Raw genomic sequence first — 26,561 nt, forward strand, 5'->3', positions numbered from 1 at the left:
CGAGCAGCTTCACTTGACCATTGGATGAAATCACAGATAATGAAGTCAACCACTGGCTAAAATGAACATTGTTAGATTGGATGAAAGTGCTGATTAAAAGCTAAAACCCTGGCTTATCATTCGCTGAATTAAAGAAGCCACTAGAAAAGTCGAGGGAAGCGGGCAGGAAAAAACAAGCGAGCCACCCGCACCAGCCAAGCTAGAAGGGAGCACCAAGAAGATTTACCATGGCTGACGTCGCTGAGAAGCAGGAACTGCCGCCCGTGGGCGAAGCCGGCGTGGCCCCGCCCGCCGTGCCTGAGGATGTGGCCGCCATGTTCGATCTGAAGAAAAAGAAGAAAAAATCAAAGAAGGTCAAGAAGGAGGTGCGTCGAAAAATCCCATCGTTTTTTAACACGAATATGTTAAAGTGCTGTATTTACTAAATTTAAATGATAAATTATTTCTTGTTTGATGTCGATAGAAGAAGGAAAAGACTGAAGACGCCGATGCCGCCGCAGATGCCACACCCGACGCCAGCTCGGTGTTGGTTCAGGACCCCGCGACGTACTCGTACAAGGACGAGCTTTTGGCGCGTATCATGGCCAAACTGCACGAGAACAACCCGGAACTGACGGACCGCAAGCGACACACGATGAAGCCGCCGCAGCTCATGCGTGTGGGTACCAAGAAGACACTGTGGGTGAACTTCCAGGAGATCTGCCAGATGATGCACCGTTCGCCCGAGCACGTGCTGCAGTTCACTTTGGCTGAGTTGGGTACGGAGGGATCTATCGACGGCAACCAGCGTCTCGTCATTCGCGGTCGCTACGTGCCCAAGTACATCGAATCGCTGCTGCGTAAGTACATTACGGAGTACGTCTCGTGCCAGATGTGCCGCTCGCCCAACACGACGCTCACGCGCGACTCGGTCAGTCGTTTGTACTTTGTGCACTGCCAAGACTGCGGCTCGTCTCGATCTGTGGCTGCCATTCGCTCGGGTTTCCACGCCGCTACTCGTGCCGACAGAAGGGCTGCCCGCAAGTAAAGACTGCTGTCTGTAAGCGCAGTCGCGTAGGACGCTCAGTGTGGACAAGGGTAGAGCAAGAAACTGGACACTCCGACGCTATGACGTTTTAGAATTTCTCTGTTCGTCACGGCTAGAGCTGCTCTCGTGGGCTTAGAACTGTGAGATACCGACGAACAACGAAGCGAGAGATGAACACGGAGAAAAGAAATCTATTATAGCTGTTCGGTGTCACTACTGTAGACTAGCTGGCAGTCTTTTATCTCCTGACTTAGTGACGATGCTTACTCTTCTTGGTCTTGTGAGATTGGCCAGAACTCGCTGCAGGACGCTTCGCTCCATGACGGGAGATAATGATATGACGCTCCAGACCAGAGCCGATGCTCTCGTGTGCGAGGCCAAGGCGCTCGGCACAATCGTGTGCTAGTAGACGCTCGAAGCCATTCAGGTTGGCGTCCAGGTGCAGCTCGTTGCCTTCACCTGAGTTACCGAAACCCTCAATCTTCTTGACCAAAGTATGCGAACTGCCTTCTGAGATGCCTCCTGCCTTGTGGTTGCGTGCACGAGGTGCTGGTGTAGGCTTGGCAGGTTTAGCAGGAGCTTCATCTTCAGAGTCTGAGGAGTCTGAGCTCGAGGAAGACGAGGAAGATGATGAAGCGGCCGGCTTAGTCTTGGCCACGGGTGATTTTGTAGGAGTCTTGGGTTCTGGTTTCTTCGCCTGCTTCACAGTAAGTTTCTTGGCTAGAGCTTCATCGTCCGAGTCGCTGTCGGATTCGGAAGATAATTCAGCTAACGTTGGCGTACGAGTTGGTGCTGGCGTGGACTGTACAGCAGGTTTCGAAAGAGCTTCATCCTCCGATTCATCTCCAGACTCGGACGATACGTCTGCCTTGGCGGTAGGCGTTGGTGCTGGGGTCGGTTCTGAAGCCTCATCGTCGGAGCTGTCGGAATCGGACGACAACTCCATCTTCGGAACTGAAGCAGGTGACGGCGTTGGTTTATCGGCAGGTTTGTCGTCGAAATTCTCTTCAGCCTCCGAGTCGGAAGAATTGGAGGCTTGTTCTTTGACAGCAGGAGTAGGGGCCACAGGGGCTGAAGCCTGCGGTTTGACATCGTCAAAATCCTCCTCGGACTCCGTTTCAGACGCGTCGGCCATGGGTTCATCGTTATCTGTACTCTGTGTAGTAGGCGGCTGCATCTCCTCGTCCTCAGACTCGGACGACTCCGAAGAAAACTCGAGTTGCGGGACGCTCTCGACGTACGGTACGGGGTCGACGACCTTGGGTCGTGACGCCGACTCCACCGCTTTCTCTTTTTTCTTCGTCTCTTTGGCTTTCGTAGCCTTTGGCTCTTCCTTGGCCTTTTTAGTGGCCTTTGCCTTCTCAACTTTGCCTGCCAGTTTGACGCGAGTGTGTTTCCGCAAGCTTTTAAACTTGTGCACACTGGCGTCGCATGAGACGCAGAACGGTACCTCACACTGCTCACATCGCACACTGGCAGTAGAGGCCTCGCACTCGCCACAACGAGGCAGCGTGGGGATGGGAGGCAGTTTTGTGCGCTTGTGCTTAGCCATCACACGAGCGCGATGCACAGCCGAGTTGCAGTCGTCGCAGTAAAGCGAGTTATCACACTTTGAACACTTCCACACAGCAACATCAGGCTTCTCGCACTCGACACAGATGCGCGTATCTTCGCTTTGTTCACTTTCTGCTTCTGCCTCTGCTTCAACCTCGCTCTCACTCTCCTGTTCGCTTTGGACAGACGTCTGGGTTGTAGACGTCTTCTCTGGCCTAGAAACTGTCTTGGCCTGGTGAATAAATCTGCAAGCGTCACCACGAGTGCACACTCCATTGAGGAAGAACTGACACAGCTGGGCAACTTTGCCAGTAGAAGCAGGTACAGCGTCCTTGGCCACGCCTAGCACGTGTGCAAACGTGCATGCCGAGCCTTGCGCACAAAATCCACGCGTAAAGTGACGACAAAGCTGCGTGGATGGGACCCCTTGAACGTCCGAAGGTACAGCGGCCGGCTCTGTCGATACTGGCTTCGGCGTTTTCGGCTTTGGTGTCTTCTTCTTAGCTTCGCGTGAAGCTTTTGCAACGACAGGAACGGGTGATGCAAATGCAGCATTATCGGTCACGTGGTAATACTTGCACATGTCGCCCTTGCGGCAGATCCCAGCAGCGAAGCCGCGACATGGCTCCGTCGTTTTCTTAAATTTGCGCTGTAGCGACACTTTGAGCGTTTTACCGTACACTACAGCGTCATTCGTTGCCTCTACTGCTCTCTCTGCGTGCTGCTTCTGCGCAAAAACCACTTGACTGCATGAAATGCGATGAATTAGAGCAATGCATTGGACGATTGGAAAAGTGCTTCGACGTACGCAGAGTTGGTTCCGTTGTGTCGGACGCGCACGATGGGGCCGTAAGTGCGGTACATGTTCATGAGCATCCCATCGGACAGCTCGGTGCCGATACCCGACAGCACGATGGTCGCTTCCTCACCGACGTACGCCATGGTGAAGGTGATCAACTAACTGCCAATCGAGACTTTGGCTGGTCAGCGTCAATACGTCACTAAAATGAGGTGAAACACTGTCAGTGTCATTTAAAAGCGAGGACATTACCGGTATTGTGGCACAACCATGAAGGACGATGGTCGAGCTGATGCTGCAACAGGAAAGCGACGAAGAGCGGAGAGTGAAGGAATGGAAGGAAGGAATGAGGAGAATGACGTGCACGTTACAGAGCAGACAAATGAGCAGGTGAACGCTAAGCGAGACGCAAACGAATTGGAAGATAAAGCTCCGGCTCCAAACTCGGAAACTGGCGATGCCGACGAAAGTGAAGACGAGGAGGAGATGCTGGTGGTGCTGGAGCTATGCGACTTTAAGAACCACCCATTGTTCGATGACTACAGCTCTGCGACGCTTGAGGTGCGAGAACTGTTCAATGGTAGAGTAGAAGGACTCGGATGTTGACGTTGTGCTGCTTGGTTCGAATGACTAGGGCATCGACACGGCAAGGCCGATGCTAAAAATCGGAGAGTACGAACTGCATGGGCAGCTCGAGGAGACGGTGGGGACGAGCTATTTCTACGACACGGACACATCCAGAGTACCAGACAAAACGTACCAGTTCGCTGGGCAGACCATCAAGAAGATCAAGTTCACAATTGCACCGCCGGAAGACGCGTAATTCGATTCCCAATAACTTCGATGCAATTGCTGAGTTCTGTATCTGACAACCCTGTGCTACACCACCGCAGCTCCTAGAAGAGCCCCAAACTCCATTCATTCGCTCTTATTTTTCTTTGTTATAAAGACACCCCACTCGTCAGTCACAAAACCATGATGCTACTTAAGTGCATCACGATCCCGCAGTATGCAGCGTGCAGAGTCTCCGTTTGTGTGTATGTGTCTGCTTAACGGTAGAGCTGCTCGACCGAGAGGTTCTTGGCAATCTCGAACTCCCACTTGTCACCGTTTGCCAGAAGCTTTGCCTTGTCGTACAGTAGCTCCTCGTGACTCTCAGTGGCGAACTCGAAGTTGGGGCCTTCGACGATGGCGTCCACGGGGCATGCCTCCTGGCAGAAGCCACAGTAAATGCACTTGGTCATGTCGATGTCGTAACTTGTGGTACGGCGGGCGCCGTCCGCACGCGGCTCCTGTAATACACAAAGTTAACATCTTGTCAGCGCCACTTTTCCGATCTTTTTGACAATTGTAATACTCACCGCTTCAATGGTAATGGCCTGAGCGGGGCAGATAGCCTCGCACAGCTTGCAGGCAATGCATCTATGGGTCAATTAACAACAGATACAAAGAATGAGAACGCGACTTTTCATACAACTGACCGCACCACCAGAGCGGAGCCACTCACCGCTCCTCGCCGCTCGGGTAACGACGCAGCGCGTGTTCGCCACGGAAACGCGGGCTAAGCATGCCTTTCTCATACGGGTAGTTAATAGTAACCTTGCGCTCAACGTGCACTTCCCAAGCCAACCAGGTGGCACGGAACACGTCCGATAGGAAGAAGGTGTCGGACATCTTCTCGATCACCTCGCCCCACGTAGGCTTGGGATCCTGTTTGCCGGGCGCGGGGATGTTCGCGAAGCCGCGTGTGCTACCGGCCACAGCAGCGGGCGCCGTGCGGCTCAGGCTCTGCTTTGCGGCCACTGCCGCGGCCGATCGACGCAGCACCATGACGTTCATCGCGTTCCGGTAGTGTGGGGAGCTGTGCGGTCTGAGAGCCGCTCGTCGCTGACGCAACGTTAACGCAACTTAAGCTTATGTACTGAAATAACAAAATTATACTGGTGTGGACAACACAAATTAAAACTGTTGTGTTTTCACTGGAAGCGAAGCCGCCATAGACCTGTTGGTGTCAAAGCGCGTGCACAGCAGGATAGCAGCAGTAGGATGGCGTCAAACGCGTTCGTGTTGTGCAAAGTCCGACGCAACGTGAGTCTGTCACCGTGTCATGCCGTGGATGCGCGTGTCGGCATTGAACAGAATCTGACGGAGCAGCTCATGCGCTACTCGGAGGCTCTGCAGGGTGTGGTGCTGAGCTTCAGTAACGTAAAGCTGGACAGACCCTACGGAGCCATCGTGAACGAAATGCCCTTCATTCATTGTAAGGTGCTGACCGATGCGTTGGTCTTCCGTCCAAAGGAAGGAATGAAGCTGCGCGGCGTCGTCAATAAGATCGGCAGCAACCACGTCGGAATGCTCTTCGCTGGTGTCTTCAACGGCTCCGTGGCTGAAGCTGAGTTGCCCAAAGGATACGTGCACAACTACGCTCAGGACTGCTGGTAAGATTATTGCAGGTATTGCGCGTATGCAGCTCTATTATTTACAATGTGCGTTGGTATTCGTTGTGTAGGCTGGGCGAGGACGGCTCCTCTATCTCTGTTGAGGATGAGGTCGAGGTCAAAGTGCTGCGGTGAGTCTAACACAGAATTTTTATTATTGCAGGGCATTGTACTGATACTGGTGCAAAAAATATTGCTGGTTTTGCAGTGTCCACGTTGCTGGCGGTATGATCGCTATTGAAGCCACGATGCGCTTTGACGCCGCTGGCGTTGCGAAGACTACGACATCAAAGAAAGCGAAAAAGGCCACGCATCTTAACCTGGCAGCAGGAGAGCCAGTGACCAAGCCCACTAAGAAGAAGAAAGCCAGAAAGAGCAAACAAAGTGAGGTGGAAGTGAAGGACAAGAAGGAAACGAAGAGCAAGAAGCGCAAACACGAGAAATCTGCTGATGAAGAGGTAGCAGAAGATGCAACAGCGCCTGCTGTCGATAAAGTGAAGCCTAGCAAGCACAAAGACAAAGACGCCAAGAAGAAAAAGCACAAGAAGAGCAAGCACGACTAGACTTAACAGGGAGGCGAAACGATAGATGGATACTTGGTTTTAAGTATCTAGCTGCATGTGTTTATATTCTTTCAAAAGCCGTTGTCTGCGACCTCACTTCAATCTGCACACAGCATGCGACCCGCCTCATTAAATAGGCTACCGGTAGTGCGCTCAAAGCCTGGACTAGTCGTACGAGATCAGCTTCTCCAACTTCACTGGGATCTTCGGCAGTGGCTGTTTGGGGTCGCGGATGCTCCAGTTGGGAGACTGCTGCGCTTTGTGCCACTTAAAGTCGTTCACCTTAGCCCAAAGACCCGAGTCCTTCGATACACCCAGACGTTCTAGCTGTGCCTTAAGTCCTTCAAACTGTAAGCGGTACGGCCCGAACTGTATCTGCTGGCAATCCTCAATGATAGGATGGCTCGGGATGCGGAGATAAAAGGTCGTGGCAGTGCTCAAGTGGACGCGAAGCTGGCGACATGCGACGAAGAACTCACATCCGTTGCAGTTCTCAAGCCACAAACTGCCGAAGATCGCTCCGGTGTAGAACACGCAATTCTTCAGTGCATCGCCACGGATGGCCGATGTCTCCACGCAAACCAGCACAGCGCAGTCGGATAAGTGCGAGAAGTTGAGATCGCGACGCCGGCTGTCGTCGGTGTGGGCGAAGCTGCTGCTATCGATGACAATCACCTCGTTCTGCTTGTTGGCATGCACCAGCTCGTCAAGTTCAATCGCTCGCAGTGCAGGCGACGAGGCCTGTTGATTTCCTGTTGAGTCACTCAAACCTGATGACTCTGGCTGGTCTTGTCCCTCCACTTTTATAGCTTTTGCTCTTTTCGCAGCACGTGCTCGAAAGGTGAACTTTTTCCTGGGAGCGAATGTCGTCCGTGTTGTGTCAATCAGCTCCAGTAGCTTGGACAGGATCAGCTGCGTGTGACGAGTGTCATACGGAGACAAGTATAACGATGATGCTGTGGCAGCAGCATCTCTCATGGCATTTACCTCGAGCACCAGCGCGTCCAGCTTAACCTCTTTGGCCGGATCACACGGCAGCGGTTGCTTCTTCTGCTCACAGAACACCCCTACCTGCTTGCGAATGTGAGCCTCTTGTTGAGTAAGCTTCTCCCAGAACGCAGTCGCCAGCTCATCCGTCGTTAGCTCTCTATTCAGCTTCAAGACATCCTGTGTATCGCCAGTCGCGGCGTTTCTCACCTCTTGTTTCTCCTTGCGTCGCTCCTCCAGCGCATGTGCCAGACTCTCCTCATGTGTCGTGAGTTTGGGGAATACACCGTTCGTGTTGACCCTCTCGGGCCGAACAATTGCGCCGTGCAGCGGCTTACAATCAAAGTAGCGCCTGCCCTGGAATGACCCGTCGCCTTTGCCCAACGGTTTGTCTAGCCGTACTCCAAGCCAGCCGTCGCCCGGGAGGCCCTCGATCGTCCCAATGTACGCGATCTCACCGTACCGTTTGATACTAGAGCGAAGACTGCCACTTGGACCCAGGGACAGCAGTTCGCAGCGAGACCCTATTGCCGCCGGTGGCATTTCTATTTAATTAGGGCCGTTCCTAATCGTTTGCGTCGCTTCCTAAAATCCAGGGCAGAATCCGGATATTTCAGAGGCTTTCATCCTAAACTACCGGTACCAGAACCGGTACTCAGATTGTAGTCAATCTCACAACATTAAATTTATGTGCACCACATCGACCGCCCCAGCTATTTTGATTTTTTTGACGAATCGCAGATCAGCAAATATCGAGCCAATCAGCGTGCCATCGCAACGTAGGTACAACTTGTTCTCCCGAGTGACGACTCGTCACTCCGCTTTTCACATTCCCTCGACGTCCAAGATCTCAAAGCTACGATGTACCCTGGAGGAGGCCAACCACCGCACGGATACCCTCAGCAGCCCGGATACCCTCCGCAACAAGGATACCCGCCCCAGCAAGGATACCCTCCCCAGCAAGGATATCCTCCCCAGCAAGGATACCCTCCGCAACAAGGATACCCGCCTCAGCAGGGTTACCCGCCTCAGCAAGGCTATCCACCTCAGCAGTACCCCCCGCAGCCTGGTTACCCCGCGCATGGTCACCATGCCCCGCAGCCCGGTTATCCTGCACACGGCCACCACGCACCTCAGCCCGGTTACGCCTACGCCCAACCTGCATACGTTGCGCAGCCTGGCGTTGTGATCGCCGGTGGCAAGATGAAGCACGGTAAGTACAAGCACGGCAAGCACAAGGGTCACAAGTTCAAGGGCCACAAGTACAAAGGTTTCAAGGGCAAAGGCTTTAAGAAGATGGGTAAGAAGATGAAAAAGATGTTCAAGTAGGTGTGTTCGGTCGCTGCTGGTGTCGCAGAAAGATCGCGGGCCGGCAGTATGCATTGTGCGAACAGCCGAGTTCGTGTATGTGCTTGAAAATGGATTGCGAGCGCTCGTTGTCGTAAATGCCGTTGCAGTCTCTCCGTTATCACCTAAACAACTCGAGCTTGCACTAATACTGATTTTGCATTTGAAGTGCTCATTTATCCGTTGGCACTGACTCAATGATATTCGCGTGGAAGCGGTGAAGAGCAGCTCAACTTTATTCGTTTAGTGAGTAGCAGTCTTTAGCGTTGGCACCTACGGCGTTGACAATTCCAACAAATTGTTCGTGGCTCGCGACAGTACTTTGTTGGCTGTCGTTTTCCCTTCTAGTATCATTACCAACCGTGGGGAGGTGGGCCGTAATGGTGAGGAGGCGGAGGGCCGTGGTGGTGAGGCGGGCCGTGGTGGTGAGGCGGGCATTGGAGGTGACCCGGGGGCGGAGGACTGTGGTGATGCGGAGGAGGGCCTTGGTGGTGGCCCGGAGACGAAAGACTGTGGTGGTGCGGAGGAGGGCCTTGGTGGTGGCGCGGTGGGCTGTGCGGGGGCAGATGTGGTCGACCGAACATCGGGCTTTCCGTCTGTGCTGCGGAAGTCGCAGGGTATCCTAGTAAATTGCGGAATGAACGATGCGTTAATTCACTGCTGCGCAAAGTCTTCCGTCAACATCGCCTCACCGTGTGACTCTCCACATGTTTATACTTTTGAACTGGTAGCCAGGATTTGCACCGAGTGCTAGCAAAATCTTCACCCACGTCGTCGAAGCCAGATTATGCCCCAGCAATTTGCTGGCAACAGAAACTCTCGTTGACAACAATAATTTCAAGCTACAGTAAAAGATTTGGGAGGATTTGTGGCAAGACGAGCAATTTACGAGTCGCTTGATATTGGCATGTCCCCATATCTTCCACTCCGCCACGCTCAGAGTTCATAAGCCACAACCAAACAAGAGCAAGTATTGTTTCCCGGACAAGTCTCGGTGAGACTATCACCATGGCCCACCGCCAGCTCCAGTGCACTTTGCGCCCTCTTCTGTGGTGGTCCTGCCACCTCCGCCGCCGATAGTGTACGCTGCGCCGCTCCCGCCATCAATGTTTTACGAAGTCCTGTACCCTCCTGTAAAAAATCATCAATACACTTTCAATTCCAAACAGCGCATCGTTGGTAAACGTTTACACACTTATCAGGGTTTCCTTTCCGCGATGATAAAGGTTGGTACCACGTTTGAGCCGAAATAGCCCCTCTTTCGCCCCTCATTTAACAAAGCGCTGGGCAGTTCGCAACTAGCTCGAAGACACTCAAGCCCCAGTGCTTCTAGCCAGAAAAATGAATCCATCGCGACCTCACGGAAATGGTCATCACCGCCACCATGCAGGCTCCGGGCTCAGGCCTCCGCGCTTCCCTGATCTGCACGACTTCACCCGCCTCGCAGACAATATGCTCCACCGCCGACACGCAGGAGTCCCTGGGTTCACCTGGGTCGTGCTTGCAATGGCCTATGCTCCTCCTCAATATCACGGACCGCCACCACCCCCTTCACTGAATTCGCCTAATTCTTCGCTCGCCTGGCAATTGATACCGGTGCTGGTATGTATTATAATTACTCGTTGCAAAATACGCAGCCACCTTCAAAGGTGCAGCCATCCGCGCCGTCGTTGAGCGAGGAATAAGAGGACTGTCAGCGACTGATTGTGACGGCCACATCGAACTGTCGATCGCTGGCTATTCTCGATAAGCAAGCGGTCATATACACGCGAGCTCACTGCAGTGAAGATGTCGTTTCAATTGCTGCAGGTCCTGCATTTGCAAACGGTAATAATACCGGAACACGCAGGAGGACTTTGAAGCAGCTGTCGGAATCAGAAATTAACACTTCTGAGTCTGAATCTAGTCGATTGTCTGAATGTCGCGTTGCACATCAGAAAAACCAGCAAGCGGACACAAGTTCAGCAACAAAAAGACAGAAGACTACAAGGCCGGCAAATTGGCAAATAATGCACAACCAGCATCCTCCACCCGGCCAGCCTCAGCAAGGTTATCCTCAAGGAGCGCCGCCACAGCAGCCAGGTTACCCACCCCAAGGACATCAGCAGCCTCCTGTCGCTCAGCCCGCGTATCCTCCTCATGCAGCTCCGGCGCCTTATCCTCCGCCACCACAACAGCATCCTTATCCACCTGCCCCCGCTTCGGGCTATGCGTACCCGGCGCCGACTCCGCACGCTTACCCTCATCCTGCTCCGGGCTACGCAGCACCTCCTCCTCCGGTCTACGCTGCCGCGCCTCCCCCCGTGTATGTAGCTCCTCCGCCTCAACCAGTGTACGTTGTCCAGCCAGGCGTGCACCATGCGCACCACCATCATCACCACGGCTACGGTCACCACCACTACAAGTATAAGCGCAGAGGACTAGGTGGCTTGCTGGGCTTCGGTCATCGACACCACGGCTACGGGCACGGCTATGGTTACGGCCATGGACACTACGGTCACTACGGCCACGGCTACGGCCACTACAAGCACAAGGGCTACAAACGCAAGGGATTCTTTAAATGAGCTGTCGTTGTCGGGTAGACGATAGCTTTAGTATGTGAAATACAGGAGAGTCGTGCGTTCAATTAAAATAACTGCCTGCATGCAGTCCGTTAGACACTTCCTGGGATGTATCCACTTCCAACTGACTTTGATCAAAACAGACGTGTGTACACTTTGTCTAAGTAGGTCGAGGAGTGCAACGCCTATCCTGTCACCGATTCCCTCGAGCATTAGCTCTTGCGCCTCAGGTTCTTGCTGTTGCCGCGCGCCCAATTTCCGTCACGTGCTGTCACCCGGCCATTATCACTACTACGTCGTCGACATTCAAAAGCCGCAATATCTGCTGGAGCAATGCCCAATGCGCTGCACATGTACCCATCCGTGGTGTTGCTGCTGTGGGTCTGGGTCACAGGTGTGATACTCCAAATCATTGTCATGGTAGGCTGGTGGACCTATCGCTACGAACGAGAGACCAGATCAAGCCGTGGGCGGCACTACCGTCCTGCAGACCAAGACGATACTACCGACTGTGCGTCGATTGCAAGGGATCGCAGGACGTCGGTGGACGTGCCGGAACTAAACACGCGGCGGTATTCTGTGGAGCGTATAAAGAAAAGAGAGGAGACCGCAAGACTCCATGCTAAGCCAGCACGTACTGGCGCAGAAGACGACGGCGAGGGAAGCGACGTCCACGTCTTCAAGTGGAAGCAGCTTGCACGTCGGTCGGCTCTCGTCACGCTTCTCGTGGCTTCGGCTAATGTTATCACGACTACGATTGTGCTCAAGCTGCGTACTGGGTCTAATGAGGAGCAACCATACGAATGGTACTCGCTAGAGAACACTGGGAAAAGACTGTTCCAGGATACGCACAAGCTGCCGGTAGATATTATGAACACGTGCAAATATCGCGATGCCATGGCAGATTACACGGAATTTCGGACATTGGATTCAATCGTTGAGCGTTATAAGAGACAACGCGGCGAAGTGAACGCCCTGCAGACGGTAGTGTACTTGGTGCCTTTCGACTACAACCACGTGCTGGAGCTGAGTCCGGATCAAATGGTCCCCATTGTAGAGCCGCTACCAAAGTTCTGGACAGCGTCGAGTCCGTCTGGTGATGGCAACAGAGATGCAGCTGCGATCGTAGTCTCGGGTTTTGATAAGGCACGTCCTGTGGACGAGATCACGCTGTTCCCGTACTTGTGGCACAGTCTTCTCGGCCCTTACTTCGACTCTCGTGTGGAGACACCAATCGATGAACCTTGGACTCGTAGAATTGATGCTCTGAATCTGGAATTCCGCATGATTCACAACGCACAGGAGCTACGAAGTCTACCAGCTAGGAGCAATCTCTTCGTATTAGCGCAGTCACTCGATTGTGTCCATCGTTTCTTCGAGAACGACGCGCTCCCTTCTGACCCTCGTGTCGGGTTCCTCACGATGTCGAAAGAAAGCTGCAACAATCCCAATCCCGAGCGCTTCTTGGACAACGCAGCTATTAAGTTCGGGCTCATCCCGTACGGCGACTGTGCTCTAGTAGATGGGAAACGATTCGCGTCACTACCGCTAGGACCCAGCTTTGAGCATGGCTTCCCATTGAACGCGCACCGCCTCAACCCACCGCGTCCTCTTGCGACTGGTATCGGTCGTAGATTCCTGTTGAATCTCATGGTCAGCTGGACTATTGAGAAGCCGACCCGAGTGCAAGCTATGATGGCTGCGCTGCAAGTATGCGGGGATTTAGAGAGCGTCACACGAGCCAACACCCGACGCTGTGTTGTAGAACACAACGACATGTTGTTCAAGGTTCTACAAGCTGTGGACAAGCGCATGGGTACAGCTTGGCGCTGGTATTTGTCGGCTGCACCAGCTGCTTATGTCTCTACATTGCAGCAGTCAGTGTTTACCATTTGTCCGCTAGGGAAGAACCCAGAGCAGTACCGAATCTGGGAGGCGTTATCGTCCGGCTCAATCCCTATTGTTGAGGAGTTACCGGCACAATGCCAGCCCCCTGGAGTGTTTTATCACCCGACATATCCTGATTCGTGGCGCTGTGTGCCTGAAGATGTTCATGGCGTGCTTCGTCGCTTGCATGCACCTGTATTGTTCGTGAGCGACTGGAGACGAGATCTCCCAAGACTGATGAACCAGTATTTCAAGAAGGCGAACGAGAATGGCGATAATTTATTAACGAACTCCAGTGAAAGCAGTGGAGAGTGGGGAGAATGGACTCCGACCGAGGAGCTGCTGGCCCTGCAAGCACGTACTCGCTCGTGGTACGTTGGTCTCAATCACCATTTACAGTCAGATTTTATCGACAAGGTCGTCACTCATTTTGCAGTAACTAGGTAAGCACCTTTTTTTTTATTCCGACGCATCTGCTCCAACTCCACCTCGCGAGCTATCATCTTCCACGCCGTCATTGGAAGCACGTATTGATACGGTGTGACGCCTTCTTTACTTCGGATTTTCGCCAGTTCATTCAGCGCCCTATCCAGACACGACAGAACAGCGTGATAAGAAAAAAAAGGTAAAAGAGTTAAAGGCTTCACCAAAAAAAAAAGAGTGCGAGTGCGTAGTCTTCGCTTCCATTGGGTCGATGTTTGTGACGAAATGACAGCCCCAGTGACGCCATCAACGGAATGAGTCGCTGAATCATCAACCTCATCCTTAGTCTGAAGCGACAGGTTGATACGGCGGATGTTGAGAGATAAGCTCGCAACCAGCCACGAGACCATATCCACGACAAGGACGCTGGTACTCATGACTCATGAGTACCATGAGTCATGAGTAAGATTGGCTGCAACTGCGCTCCCTCTGTCAGTGCTGTCAGGATATTACTAGAGCGATCCCGTCGTTTTTGAGCCCTCAAACTGCCCACGCGGATACCCCACACGACATCAAGAACTTGTACTAATAGCGATTATCGTTGTCACCGCATGAGCTCAGAGCTGCTAGTGCCCCTGTAGAAGCCCTAATGCCTTCGTGTCGGCAAAGGCACGTCAGACGTGTAACAGTGTGGTGCGTCCAGCGTGAGATCTTTGCCATTTGACATAGGGCGCGACGCGGATGCGTACAGGTCATTACAGCTGCAGATTAGTGGGCGAGTTAACGGGTGGCGATTTTTGGCCGCGGTCTTCGCTTTTTTCATTTCCAATGGATGAGGATGATCTTGTTTGAATGGACGTTTATCTTCGTCATCCTCCCCCCAGAGATGCTTTTAGTTTGGTTCTACAAGGGGGCTTGGGTCCACGGAGACTTGTTAAGGGCGCCGAAACCACTCGTCTTGGCAGGAGTTGCTGAGTGTGCACCGCTAGCTCGCTTCTTCTTCGGAAATACCACGACTTGATCCAAGACAACACCTCACGGTTGGTTCGCTCGTCGCTTATTATAATAGATGCCATGACGCTTTGTGGCCTGTACATATTTGTCCAACCACAGCACTGCGTTTGACGCGTGGGGCTCTTCCTTATCATGTGACCCAAGCTCCCGCAGCACTGTATCGTCCTCCTTCGCAGCTGCTTCGTTAATTTCCATCTGATGAACACAAAACCACCGACATCGTAAGATATGTCTGTTCAACCTTACGCACAGCTACATTCTGAGCCAGCGTACCCGTTTGACTGTTTTCATCAATTCTCTGATGGGGACGAGTGACGACGCCACACTACGAACAGATCTGGAGGTGAAATGCTTGGAGCTTTTTGCGTAGGACCAACCGCTTGCCATCATCCAACACCACGGGAAGCGAGTCCACGTCAATGGGCGGTCGGCTGCACAGATACTCAGCTGTCATCATGTGGCCTTCGCAGCAGCGGAATGCTTCTCCTTTGGCTGTATGGCATCCTCGATGTTCACGTCGTCATCTCCATCCTCGTCGAACAGTGTCGCACATCGAGCCAGTACTTGGTCCAAGCAGCTTTGCGCCTTCTCCAGGTACTTCCTACAGCGTCATCACTGGTTGGACGGGGCACTGCTGCTTCAGGCTGCTGCAGTTGGATCTCCGTAGCCTACCGCCGCTCGAAGGCCTCCGAGGCGCGCATCTCTTCCTCCACGGCCTCCATATCCTGCGCGTGCATCACGACGTGTTCGTACTGTAGATATCCGGCAATGAAGTTGTGAAAAAGCGCGAACGACTCTGATTGGTCTGTTTATTCTAGCGATTTCCCCATGCGGGTGATACATGTATTATGCTTTAAAAGGGTTAACCCTTTTGCTACCATAAAAATAATAAAAGATGCGGTAGTTTTAAAATGTGCTTGTTTTCTTAGGTATTTATTATGCATAAGGGTAGATAATTATTGGGCTTTTGATAGCTATTTGAATACCAATTCCGTGCAAGAAGGTGCTCTTCGGCCGGTCGGTCGGGAACTTTTGTATAATCTTGAAACTACCTCCTGGATCGACCAGTAAGACCTATTTTACCACAAGGTATCGTTGAAAAGCTAGAAGAAGAAGCTGGAGTTTCTGCCAATCACTGATCGCGGAGATTTATTTAGCTACTATAAAAAAATAATTCGATCACACTATAAAAAAATAATTCGATCACATAGGAAAAGATAAACACACGCACCCACGGCAGTAGAGCTCGTTTTAACACCTTACAACGAGTCGTTATTGAGTGCCGGCATATGTGTTTGTGTCTGCCAGTATCCGGTGGTCCGTATGCTTCTCTGTCGTAAAATACATATAGATGCTTTCGTTTATACGCCCCAAAGGGATAATAACGTGTTTTCCTTGCAGTAGATGCATTGTGTGCTCTACAGACAGCTTTTATGAATTTTCGTGGGTTAATAGCCTTGACCCACTTTGGGAGGCTGAGTGCACATATAATATCACTACGGTATGTGCACTCAGCCAATTTGTTGGTTCGAGTGACGGAGAAAACGCCTGTTTTAATAGAACGCATTTGTTTTTATTTTTACAACGCGTTTACTCTCAACTTTTAAAAACTTCTGATGTTTTAGAATCTGTACCACCGGTGGTACACCAATAAGTCGTGTCGCATTTTAGTGACGTCGCAAATTCGGGAAAGTCGACAAGTCCGATCAAATCTAAAAAAATAGCGGTTTTAAGCAAATCTCATTGTATTCCTTGCACATGAATGCTGTAAATTCCACATGAATGCTGTAAATTCCAGTCAAATCTGCTGATGCTGGCCACTATCCCGGCAAGGACGAGCAAAAAATGTTATGTGCTAGCAGGAGTGTGCTAATAATCTACTGAAGTACCGTCACGGACAGTACTAGTAGTAGCTAAAGAATGGTCGTTTTTTCTAAAACCATATTTTACTAGAGGCGTAGCTTTGGCCTGGGAGGACAGTTGATTTTTTGCGTTCGTTTTGAAAAAAAGTGAAATATTACTAGAAATACAAATATTCTCTTAACCAAAAAAAGAGACATATTTAATATTGTTGTTGGCAATAAAAGAATGGCCCAAAGTGCAGCCGAGAGAGACGGCGACTGGTTCATGCACATCAGTCACGAGCTGTAGCAGTACTGTACAGCCAAGACAAGTGGGTTCAAGCGAAAGCGACAAGAATTGCACTTGCTGAGAGTACGTGGCTTTGATGAGTGACGGCTACGAAACTAATCTTTAACGCCTCTCAGATTGCGACTGTGATACAGATTTGTATCAGACCAAAGAGTCGAATTTTTCAAAAAGACCATTTCAAGTAGTTGTAGTACTTCGAGGTACTGAATCTAGACTGCAGTAGTAGTGCTACAGTAGTACACTGTTCTAGTACTACTACAGATGTATTAAAATGTTCGCACAGACGTTTGCCTGCTCAACAACATTTCTGCTGCCGCCTTCTTCCTAAAAGAAGGTTCAGCACGCCCAAAGCGTCGTCGCACGATTTCAGTGTCCCAAAGATTCGGCTTCTACTGTTCACGGGGAAAAAACAGCGAGAATTTGACACTTTGGTTGCTGCCAACACAAAACAGGCGCAAGATTATGAAGGCTGAAAGGCTCGGTTAATGAGATTCCACTATAAACTATCTTCAGGCGGCGAGGACACTACATCCCCACTACGTCTCAGATGTCCCTATAGCATTCGTCATTGCCTTTGGTCTGTACTTAAGTATACAATAGCGAAATGGTTGAGGCCGTCTCAGTGATCTTGGTGATAAAAAATGTCGTCACTATACCCGAAGGCATGTCAAGAGTAGCAAATATGTTTTATCCATCATCAACAGCCAGCCATATAAACACACGCAATTAACTTGGTCTCATCATACAAATGCCTCGAATGTTCTTCACATTGAGAGTCTGAGACGTCTCAAAGCACGGCAGAACGCAATGCAATAAAACACTCGTCGTCCTCAGACTCGTCATCTGATTGTGTAATCACTTGAGAACTCCTTGTAGATAAGCCCACACAAACGCGCTCCTCCCGCACTCACTGTTGTCGATGCTTGCAAGTTCTCGAATCACCGACATGGTAGCTCGTCCGAGTTGCTTCGCCAATCGATTGGTCACCGTCAGTGTACCCGTAAAAATCGTAATTACGCCTTCATTTATGTTCTTACGAATAAGGTTCCTAGCTCACATTTGATTGGTTCAATCTAATCAATTCCCCAAATTTTAGTAAGAGCAAAATACTCTTATGCTCTTATTAAGAGAGACTTTTGATTTCCCAACAGCAAAACAATGGCCTGTTCGCGCGAACACTTCACTCTCTAAGAGAAAACTACTGGGTACCACCAAGCCAACCCCAGCCTTTAACACTTCGATCTCCAGCAGTGGGACATAAGCATTTTTACTGTGGAAAATATATTGAACCAGCCTTTCGACTGCACGCACAAAGGCAACATGAAAAAGAAATGAAACTATCGAGATCAAGCCTCTAGCATTCGTCCATACTCAACATGTAGGAGCTCTCCTATCTGACGATGCTCTTCAACCTTAGGCAAATGCGCTCGTGGGCAAGCAGTTTATTCTGCCGTCTTGGGTTCAGCGTTCTATAGCTCGTCACGGAACAACGCCGCATCGAATGATGAAGTGGATATGTTAAAACTGGACAGCTACAGTACGCAGTTGCTCGACCAACACAACATTGTGCTTAGCAAAGCTTTTGCCGTTTATCACTAGGGCATATGCTCGATTTCTAATAAACTGAGGTAATTTTGGTTATAAAAACCATAGGTTAGAGTGGCTTCACCGCTCACGCTAATTGGTCATACCCTGACTAATTGTGGTGTACAGATCGAACTGAAATTTCAGTGTAAAAACTATCGGTCTTATTTTTAAACCGAGCATACTGGAACAAAGAACTCGATGAGACCTGTTCAAAACCGGTCTTTTTCTTTGGATTTGTCAATAATCCCGAAACTGTGATGTCACTAAAGTGCAAATCCAAGACTATTTGCGAACTACGACTAATTATCGTGAACGGCGTAATAAATCGAGCTACGACAAACCAAATCAAGCGATTTACGGCAAATCGACATCGATTTCATTTAAAACGACCCTTTCTGCGTTTTTGAAACGCAAATCGAGTGCAGATATAATTATTTCAGGCATGCCTTCAAACGTTTGACACAATCTTGTGCTCTACGGTCAGCGATGCTAATGGAGATTGAAATCCTGTGGCTGGTTATCCTCAGCTCAGATACCCTCAAAGTTACAGGAACTCCATGCTTCGCATCCTGGATCAGCGTGATCTTCGTGTCCAGTTTGCCCACTTGGTCAGCAAGCGCATGCTGCCTAGGGACATCTGGAAGCGCGCGGCTTCTAGCGCTCATGATGAGCGCGAGTATGGAGTGTCGTCAACGTCCGTACACCGTTTGGGCAAGAAGCCCCGGACTACTTACGAAGCTGCCGCCGCATCTGTTCACAGATCGCGACAGCCTTCGGGCAGTCAGTCTGGAGCCATTCAATCGACTCCCACGATTTATCGGAGCGGGCATAACCCCTCCACTTCGCAAGGAGCCGGCGCTTCCCGCGGAGTCGCAGCTCCTGAAGAATCTGCTCCACGTGGTAGTGGACTTCTTCGTTTCGGTCAAGCAGGGACGGAGGTGACATCGTACAAGTACGAGTACAAGGCTCCTCCGGGGCGTCTCTCTCGCCCGAGTACTCCACCTGCGGGCTCGACGCGCCCAGCCCTGATCTGACTGCCTCCATCAACGCGTTTCTCGTGCTTGAGATTGCACTTGGTCTTGGGACTGGCTGTGATGGTGCCACCCAGGCCAGAAATCAGGGCGTACTCGCTCGACTTGCGGGCCGCCTGGATCAGCTGGAACGGGAGGTCTCGGGTCTGCATCAGCAGGTGAACCACCGGGTCTCTTTGTCCGATCTTGACGAGGCCTTCCGCATGATCCAACGTGTTGAGGGTCTACAACTACGCCCGGGGCCGCCTTCGACGTACAGTCTTGATCACAGCCTTGCTGTCCAGCGCGAGATTTAAGCACATGTTCCTGAGCCGCCGTCGACGTCTGAGACCGCTCCTCGCTTCGAGGAGCTGGGCCAAGGTGGCTCTGCAAGTCAGCAACCATCTGCAGATCATGGTACCTGTGACGGGGTCACACAGCACCTTGCGCTAGAGGAAGTTATCTTCCGAGAGTATACAAACTCTCAGTGAACGGCAGTTCACAGGTCCCCTCTTTATTTAAAGAGAGCGAAGTGACCTAAATAAGGCAGATTGTAAAATGAGTATATTTATAGGTATAATAAGTTTGGGTTTAATACAAACTATAAGTTACCTATAGAAATGCAATGTCGTTTGACCGATGGTTGGCTTTGAACGACCTTGGTACCTTGTACCAAATATTCCGGGAGTATGACGTGTCATACACCTGAAATGTGAAGTGTCACACTTCACGTAACCAGGGTACACTTAGGGCTACGTACCCCGTTACATTAAGTTTGGGTTTAATACAAACTATAAGTTACCTATAGAAATGCAATGTCGTTTGACCAATGGCTGGCTTTGAACGACCTTGGTACCCTGTACCAAATATCCCGGAGTATGACGTGTCATACACCTGAAGTGTGAAGTGTCACACTTCATGTAACCAGGGTACACTTAGGGCTACGTACCCGTTACATCCTCCCCCCACTTAGGTTCGGTTTACCGACCAATCAGAATGAAGAGGTGTTCGTCACAAACTCTCATTCTCAAAGTCGAAAACCATCGACTTGGCCGCGCGAGCGCGGCGGAGGCTCACTTCACAGTTAGAGCCTCGAGCAGCAACCTGTGCGCTCTTCGTCTAGGTCTCCAATTTGACCGGTACCATGCCTCGTGGCACTGCAAAGAGCGGTGCAAGACACGCTCCAAGGCTGCTGCGGTGAAAGGCGCAAGCCAAGAGCACTAAGCCTCACGGCAAAGGCTCGACACTCAAGGAGGCTACTCAGGTGGCCTCCGAGGCGATCGGTTCTTCGGGTGACGCGGCTGTGGACAAGCGAGCAAGCAAGCGCCGCAGTCCGTCGCCCTCTCCTTCAGACAATCGTCCGAACCCTCGGTTCGTGGAACGTGAGTTCAACTCGGGCAGTGAGGACGATGCCGAGTCCGAGAGCACGCACGATGCTCCTGCGGGCTCTGTGAAAGGGCACAGCCCAGTGCCCAGTGAGCACAAAGATGACAGCGTGCAGTCGCTCGCTAGTGATCAAGGTGATCACAGTCCCAGAACGTCTGTGCGCTCCGAGAGTCCGGCCGTCAAGGCTAAGGGCGCTCCCAAAGCCGGTGGCAATGAGGAAGCGAATCCTCGCAAACGTCTCTCGCTTGCCGAGGGTCTTGCGCGTGCTAAGGCCTCTAAGGCCGAAGGCGCCAAGCCCTCAAAGAAGCGTACAGCCTCTAAGTCTCCACTCCGCGAGGAGAAGGAGACTCGACGCTCCTATCAGAGTATCTTCGACTCCTCGGATGAAGAGGAGGAGAAGGAGGAAGAAGAAGAAGAGGAGGAGGAGGGTGCTATTGATGAGCTCCGGGAGGTCTCGAATGACCTCGACCAGCAGCAGGAGGAATTCCAAGCTGCCCAGCGTGTGCGTGGGGGTTCGGTGGTGGCACCCGTCAGCCAGGGAGCTGCCATCAACTCAAGAGGGTATTGGCCTCCCGAGGAGAGCTCTGGGGCTGACCTCTTCTTAGAGATTCTCGTCGCTCCTCGTGGCCTTGTGGGCGGCCACACTTCTAGGGGCCTCTATGAACGAGCCCTTGTTCAGAAAGAACAGTTGTTCGTTGACAACTTGGAGGCTGCTCGGTGTGTGCTTCTCGCGCCACACCGCCTTCCCCTTAAGGACTTCACGACTTGTCGTAAGAAGCCCGAGACTCGGGGTGGTCTCTATCCTCTTTGGAGATACCCCTGGGTTATGCCCGAGAACTGTCCCACGTGGAGTTCTTGTGAGGACATGTTCAGGGCATGGGTGGGGACTCTTAAGTACTCACCCACGGAGTTACGGGAACTCCATGAAGATCAGCTGCTGTCCCGTATCCTGGACCAGCGTGATCTTCGTGTGAGGTTTACCCACTTGATCAGCAAGCGCATGCTGCTAAGGGACATCCTGAAGCGCGTGGCTTCTAGCGCTCACGATGAGCGCGGGTACGGAATGTATTCATTGTCCGTACCCCGTTCGGGCAAGAAGCCCCGGACTACTTATGAAGCTGCCGCCGCTTCTGCTCCCAGATTGCGACAGCCTTCGGGCAGTCAATCAGGAGCCGTTCAATCGGCTCCCACGAGTTCTCGGGAGTGGGCATAACCCCTCCACTTCACGAGGAGCTGTCGCTTACCGCGACGCTGTTGCTCCTGGAGGATCCGCTCCACGTGGAAGTGGACCTCTCCATTCCGGTCAAGCAGGGGCGGAGGTGAATCAGGGCGAGCTCGCTCGCCTTGCGGGCCGCCTGTACCTGGTGGAGCGAGAGGTCGCGAGCCTGCACCTGCGGGTGGATCGCCGGGCCTCTTCGTCCGATCTGGACGAGGCCTTTCGCATGATCCGACGGATCGAGGCTTTGTTGCCACGTCCGGAGCCGCCTGCGGCACACTCCCAGACGTACGCGTATGGTGCGTACCCGGCGTACTCAGCGTACTCGGCGTATGGCGCCGAGGTCCGTTCGTATGGAGCCCCTCCGGCGTACGGTCTTGACCGCAGCCTTGCCGTCCCGACCGAGGCTTGGGTGCCTGCTCGTCGACGACTGTGACCGGCCCTCGCTTCGAGGGGCTGGGTCAAGGGGGGTCTGCGAGTCAGCAACCCCCTGCGGGTCAAAGTACCGCTTAAGACGTCCGACATAGAACGTCGGGTGCGTCGTCATTGACTTTGGAAGGTCGATGGTGTACGACGCACCATGTCTAGCCAGGACTGCAAAAGGTCCGATGAAGCGGAGCTTCAGCTTGTTGCTGCCGACAGAGCTGACAGTGTCAAGAGGTAGGTTCCTCGTGTCTAGCAACACTAAGTCCCCAACCTCAAATATACTTAAGTTTCCTTTTCCATGTTTGTCTGAGTACTCCTTTTGTTTATCTTGGGCCGCTGCCATGGCATCGCGGACCCTGCTGACAATGCTCAGCTTGGTATCCATAAAGGATTCCACCTGTTTCCGCAGCGAAACTGGTCTCACATCCGAGACCTGGGAGGAAAGGGCTTTTCGAGCCTCTCCCCCACTTAGAATAGAGTAGTCAGTGTCTCCTCGAAGAGTGAGAGGCACTATGGGGTGGCGGAAGCCGTTCAAGTAGAACGGTGTGAACCCTGTGGACGCGTGCACCGCGTTGTTGAGCGCAAACTCAGCAACTGGAAGCTGCGTCGACCACGTACGTGGTGCTGCCGCGCACACACTGCGCAGAGTGTCCTCGAGCACTCGATTAACGCGCTCTGTTTGGCCGTCTGTCTGCGGATGGTCCGCAGTGGACATCTGCAGACGAGTTTCCAGTAAAGGGAACAGCGTTTTCCCAAACGCAGCAGTGAACCGCGGGTCTCGGTCCGAGACAATCGTCTCCGGGAGACCGTGATAGCGGAACACGCCATCGACGAACAACCTTGCGGTTTGTTCGCCGTAACAGTGACGGGAACTGGAGCAAGATGTACCATCTTGCTCAGCCGACACACGAACACCAAAATTACGGTGTTGCCGTGTCCGTCGGCGGGAAGCCCAAAGATGAAGTCAAGACTCATCGACTTCCAACAGTCAGCCGGTACGGGCAGGCTCTGTAGTGGAGCCGAAGAGTGCCCTGCGGGTTTGACCCGCTGACATGTTTCGCATGTCTTAACGTACCGGGCGACCCACGTGTACATGTGAGTCCACCAGAAGGACTGAGAGACCGACAGAAAGGTCTTCTCGCGGCCCAAGTGGCCGCTGGAGGGCGCATCATGCGCCTCCGCGAGGATATCGAACTTCAGATCCTCGTCGTTGGGTACGACCACCCGTGGAGGATCAGTGGGCTCCACCCGGTAATAGAGGAGACCCTCTTTAAACTCATATCGGTGGAGCCGTGAGCACTGTCGCGACGAGAGCCAGTCGGACTTCGCGCTCGTTCCGGCCTTAAGGAACTTGACGATAGGCGCGACAGCCTCATCGTCCCGATACGCCATGCGTATCCGATCATATAGATCCGTTGTCACCCGCGTGATGTGGGCCAACTCATAGTCGGGACGCCTAGAGAGGGCGTCCGCAAGCACGTTGAGCTTGCCCGGCTTGTACTCGACGCGGAAGTTATATTCCGCGAAGAAGGACAGCCACCTCGCCATCCGTTGGGAGAGGTGAGGCGAGTTAGTCGCCGTCCTCAAGGACGCGTGGTCTGTGTAGATCACAAAGGGCGTAGAGCCCAGAAGGTGAACACGGAACTTCACAAGGGCATATTTCATTGCCAGGAGCTCCTTGTCATGGACAGGGTAGTTCCGCTCGGCGGCTTTGAGCTGCCTGGACTGGAATGAGATGACTCGATCCTGTCCAGCCGTGTCGTCCTGCAGCAATGCACACCCGATGGCGTAATCGGAGGCATCGCAGACGACGCTAAACGACTTTCGTCTCGTCCGGCAGAGCCAGGACAGGGGCCTCTTGGAGACTGGCCTTGATGCTGTCAAAAGCATCCTGGTGCTCTTGCTCCCAGCGCCAGTCGACGTCCTTCTGAAGGAGGCTCGACAAGGGCTTAGCGAAGCCCGCGTACCCAGCGCTGTACTGTGAAGGTAGTTGGCCAAACCCAACCACTTTCGAAGATCCTCTGGATCGGGGCGTCGGCCATGCTGCTATGGCCCTTGACCTTGTCTGGGTCAGCTCGAACGCCCACGTTGCTTACAAAGCAACCGAGAACTTTAATCTTTGGTGACGCGAAAACGCACCTGTCGATATTGGCGTAGAGCTTGTTCGCTCGCATTACGTCCAACACTCGACGGAGGTGTCCTAGATGCACCTCCATGGCCGTCTTGCCTCCCTCGGCACGGCTATGGACGAATATGTCGTCGAAGTACGTCTGTACGAAGGTACGCAAAGGGCGGAACAATTGCGCCACCAGGCGATTGGACGTCGCCGGGGCGTTAGACAAGCCCTGCGGCATGACGAGCCACTCCCAAAGCATGCCGCTTGGAGTGCTTACCGCGGTGATAGGGATGTCACTCTCTCGCATCAGGATTTGGTAGTATCCGTCTACCAAATCCAGCGCACTGTACAGTACGCTCCCGGCCATGTCGTTCAACAATACATCCTTTCGTGGGATTGGTGTTTGGGCCGGCATCGTTGCGTTGTTCAGCTTGTTATAAGCGTGAACCAGACGCCACTTTCCGTTCGGCTTACGAACGCAGAAAGTCGGCGTCGAGTGCGAAGATTTCGACTCCCGCACCATGTCTGCCTTCGCTTTCGCGGCGAAGAAGGCATCAATGACCTCGCACTTTTCGCGCGGGAGAGGCCATTGCCTCGTGACACAGTACTTTGTGCCGGGCACGAGATCAATCTCGTGCCGTACGCCTCGATCCGGTGGGAGCTGGGTCAGTGGGTGCTTGTTCACCACGTCCGCATACTCCGTCACCAAAGGATACACCGGATCCTTGGGGCTCTTAAGAATCTCAGAACCCAAGCGCGCCTGACGCTGCTTGTTCAGGTCTTCCAGGACGTTCTCGTCCAAAACAGAGGAGGAGTTCAGCTCCTCCCGAGTGGTCTCAGGTCTTATGAGTACCATCTCAGCAACCTCTCCAGCCTTGAGGTTGGTCAGGAACGACTCAGCCGTCATTTCCTCGAGGTGCAGTATCTCTGCAACCTCTGGCAACGGTTCCAAGTGGACATCAGATGCCTTGACGGGTAAACCGGTCTCGCCATCGAAGATGTGATACCACTCTTCCACCGGCCTTGTCGGAGGAGCCCGGGCCCTGGACTCCGAGTCGCTTGAAGCGACGTCGATCGGAACGAGGTTTGGATCCGACTTGAGGCGGCGGCGTCGTTGACGACGGCGACCGTGACGTCGGGCTTTGCTGCCCACGTCTAGGGATGTCGGCGCTACGACATCCGAGGCACTCGTGGCCTCGTGTGGTACTGTGGTACCCACACAGGAAGCGTGTTCGACGCCTTCCTCTTCAGTTAAGGTCTGGGCGACCGCGTGTGGCACTTTGTTACCCACACAGGAAGCGTATCCGACGTCTTCCTCTTCAGTTAAGGTCTGGGCGACCGTGAGTGGAGCTCTGTTACCCACTCTGAACACGCTGTTCTCAGTGTTCGTGACAGCTGCAGCTGTCTGCGGAACTAAGTTACCCGCCTGTGGACCTAAGTTACCCACTTGGCCAGCGCCTCATCTGGTCGTTGCCACCATCAAAGCATCCTCGGAGTCGTCATATACGTCGACGACTCCCAAGAATCTGCCGAATGCTTTGGTACCCTGGCAGCCCTTGCGGGCGCCCCGAATCCTGACAGAGGTGGGAACATGACTCACCAATGCTCTGTCGGACTGCGCAGGGCGGCTAACACCGATTGCCTTGCCTCGCCAGTCGATCCAGGGCTCGTGCTTCTCAAGCCAGGGCATGCCCAGGATCATATCATATGGATCCATATCGAGAACAGTGAGCTGTTCGAGGCTGTCAAAGTCTTCAAACTTGACGGCCAGATCCACTTGGACGTTGGGGACAGTGACGACCTTCCCGTAGGCCAGTCGCACTGACACCGTCCCGTTGCCTTGCTTTCTCTCAAAGCATCGGACAACTCGTTGCTGTTGCGAGCAACCGTCTGGCGGCGTGCGAAATTCTTCGACGCCCCATAATCGATCAAGATTCTAAAGGGATGATCGTATCCCCGTACACATTCGTGTACTACGAGCAACCCGCCGCTGCTCTTCGCCGATTCGAGAGTGCGAAGACTCTCAGGGGCTAAGTCCCCGTGGTACGCGCCACCCGCGCACCCATCAC

At 52.7% G+C, this 26,561-nt stretch overlaps 9 protein-coding genes across 9 annotated transcripts; 6 read left to right on the forward strand and 3 right to left on the reverse strand.

Annotated features, from left to right (window-relative positions):
• Positions 1 to 159: 159 nt before the first annotated feature.
• On the forward strand, positions 160 to 1,163 carry PITG_14609 (eukaryotic translation initiation factor 2 subunit beta; the record flags this gene model as incomplete). Its single annotated transcript, XM_002898466.1, has 2 exons — positions 160 to 365; positions 464 to 1,163. 2 exons carry the CDS (start codon positions 228 to 230, stop codon positions 1,025 to 1,027), a joined length of 702 nt encoding a protein of 233 aa, XP_002898512.1.
• A 114-nt stretch (positions 1,164 to 1,277) lies between these two features.
• On the reverse strand, positions 1,278 to 3,523 carry PITG_14610 (uncharacterized protein; the record flags this gene model as incomplete). Its single annotated transcript, XM_002898467.1, has 5 exons — positions 1,278 to 1,829; positions 1,890 to 2,723; positions 2,907 to 3,035; positions 3,147 to 3,327; positions 3,390 to 3,523. The coding sequence occupies 5 exons, from the start codon at positions 3,521 to 3,523 to the stop codon at positions 1,278 to 1,280; spliced, it is 1,830 nt and encodes a 609-aa protein (XP_002898513.1).
• Positions 3,524 to 3,837: 314 nt separating this feature from the next.
• Positions 3,838 to 4,203, forward strand: PITG_14611 (uncharacterized protein; the record flags this gene model as incomplete). Its single annotated transcript, XM_002898468.1, has 2 exons — positions 3,838 to 3,960; positions 4,015 to 4,203. The coding sequence occupies 2 exons, from the start codon at positions 3,838 to 3,840 to the stop codon at positions 4,201 to 4,203; spliced, it is 312 nt and encodes a 103-aa protein (XP_002898514.1).
• Positions 4,174 to 5,242, reverse strand: PITG_14612 (NADH dehydrogenase iron-sulfur protein 8, mitochondrial precursor; the record flags this gene model as incomplete). Its single annotated transcript, XM_002898469.1, has 3 exons — positions 4,174 to 4,672; positions 4,742 to 4,802; positions 4,888 to 5,242. The coding sequence occupies 3 exons, from the start codon at positions 5,217 to 5,219 to the stop codon at positions 4,430 to 4,432; spliced, it is 636 nt and encodes a 211-aa protein (XP_002898515.1).
• A 120-nt stretch (positions 5,243 to 5,362) lies between these two features.
• Positions 5,363 to 6,381, forward strand: PITG_14613 (uncharacterized protein; the record flags this gene model as incomplete). Its single annotated transcript, XM_002898470.1, has 3 exons — positions 5,363 to 5,818; positions 5,890 to 5,949; positions 6,027 to 6,381. 3 exons carry the CDS (start codon positions 5,538 to 5,540, stop codon positions 6,379 to 6,381), a joined length of 696 nt encoding a protein of 231 aa, XP_002898516.1.
• Positions 6,382 to 6,546: 165 nt separating this feature from the next.
• On the reverse strand, positions 6,547 to 7,911 carry PITG_14614 (tubulin-specific chaperone C, putative; the record flags this gene model as incomplete). The annotated part of the gene is made up of 3 exons (XM_002898471.1): positions 6,547 to 7,083; positions 7,183 to 7,536; positions 7,579 to 7,911. 3 exons carry the CDS (start codon positions 7,909 to 7,911, stop codon positions 6,547 to 6,549), a joined length of 1,224 nt encoding a protein of 407 aa, XP_002898517.1.
• Positions 7,912 to 8,229: 318 nt separating this feature from the next.
• Positions 8,230 to 8,697, forward strand: PITG_14615 (uncharacterized protein; the record flags this gene model as incomplete). The annotated part of the gene is made up of 1 exon (XM_002898472.1): positions 8,230 to 8,697. One exon carries the CDS (start codon positions 8,230 to 8,232, stop codon positions 8,695 to 8,697), a length of 468 nt encoding a protein of 155 aa, XP_002898518.1.
• Positions 8,698 to 10,665: 1,968 nt separating this feature from the next.
• PITG_14616 (uncharacterized protein) lies at positions 10,666 to 11,319 on the forward strand (the record flags this gene model as incomplete). The annotated part of the gene is made up of 1 exon (XM_002898473.1): positions 10,666 to 11,319. One exon carries the CDS (start codon positions 10,725 to 10,727, stop codon positions 11,277 to 11,279), a length of 555 nt encoding a protein of 184 aa, XP_002898519.1.
• Positions 11,320 to 11,443: 124 nt separating this feature from the next.
• On the forward strand, positions 11,444 to 13,610 carry PITG_14617 (uncharacterized protein; the record flags this gene model as incomplete). Its single annotated transcript, XM_002898474.1, has 1 exon — positions 11,444 to 13,610. One exon carries the CDS (start codon positions 11,610 to 11,612, stop codon positions 13,608 to 13,610), a length of 2,001 nt encoding a protein of 666 aa, XP_002898520.1.
• Positions 13,611 to 26,561: the final 12,951 nt, after the last annotated feature.

The sequence above is a fragment of the Phytophthora infestans genome, genomic scaffold, assembly GCF_000142945.1.
Source record: "Phytophthora infestans T30-4 supercont1.36 genomic scaffold, whole genome shotgun sequence".
NCBI classification, from domain to species: Eukaryota; Oomycota; class Peronosporomycetes; order Peronosporales; family Peronosporaceae; genus Phytophthora; species Phytophthora infestans.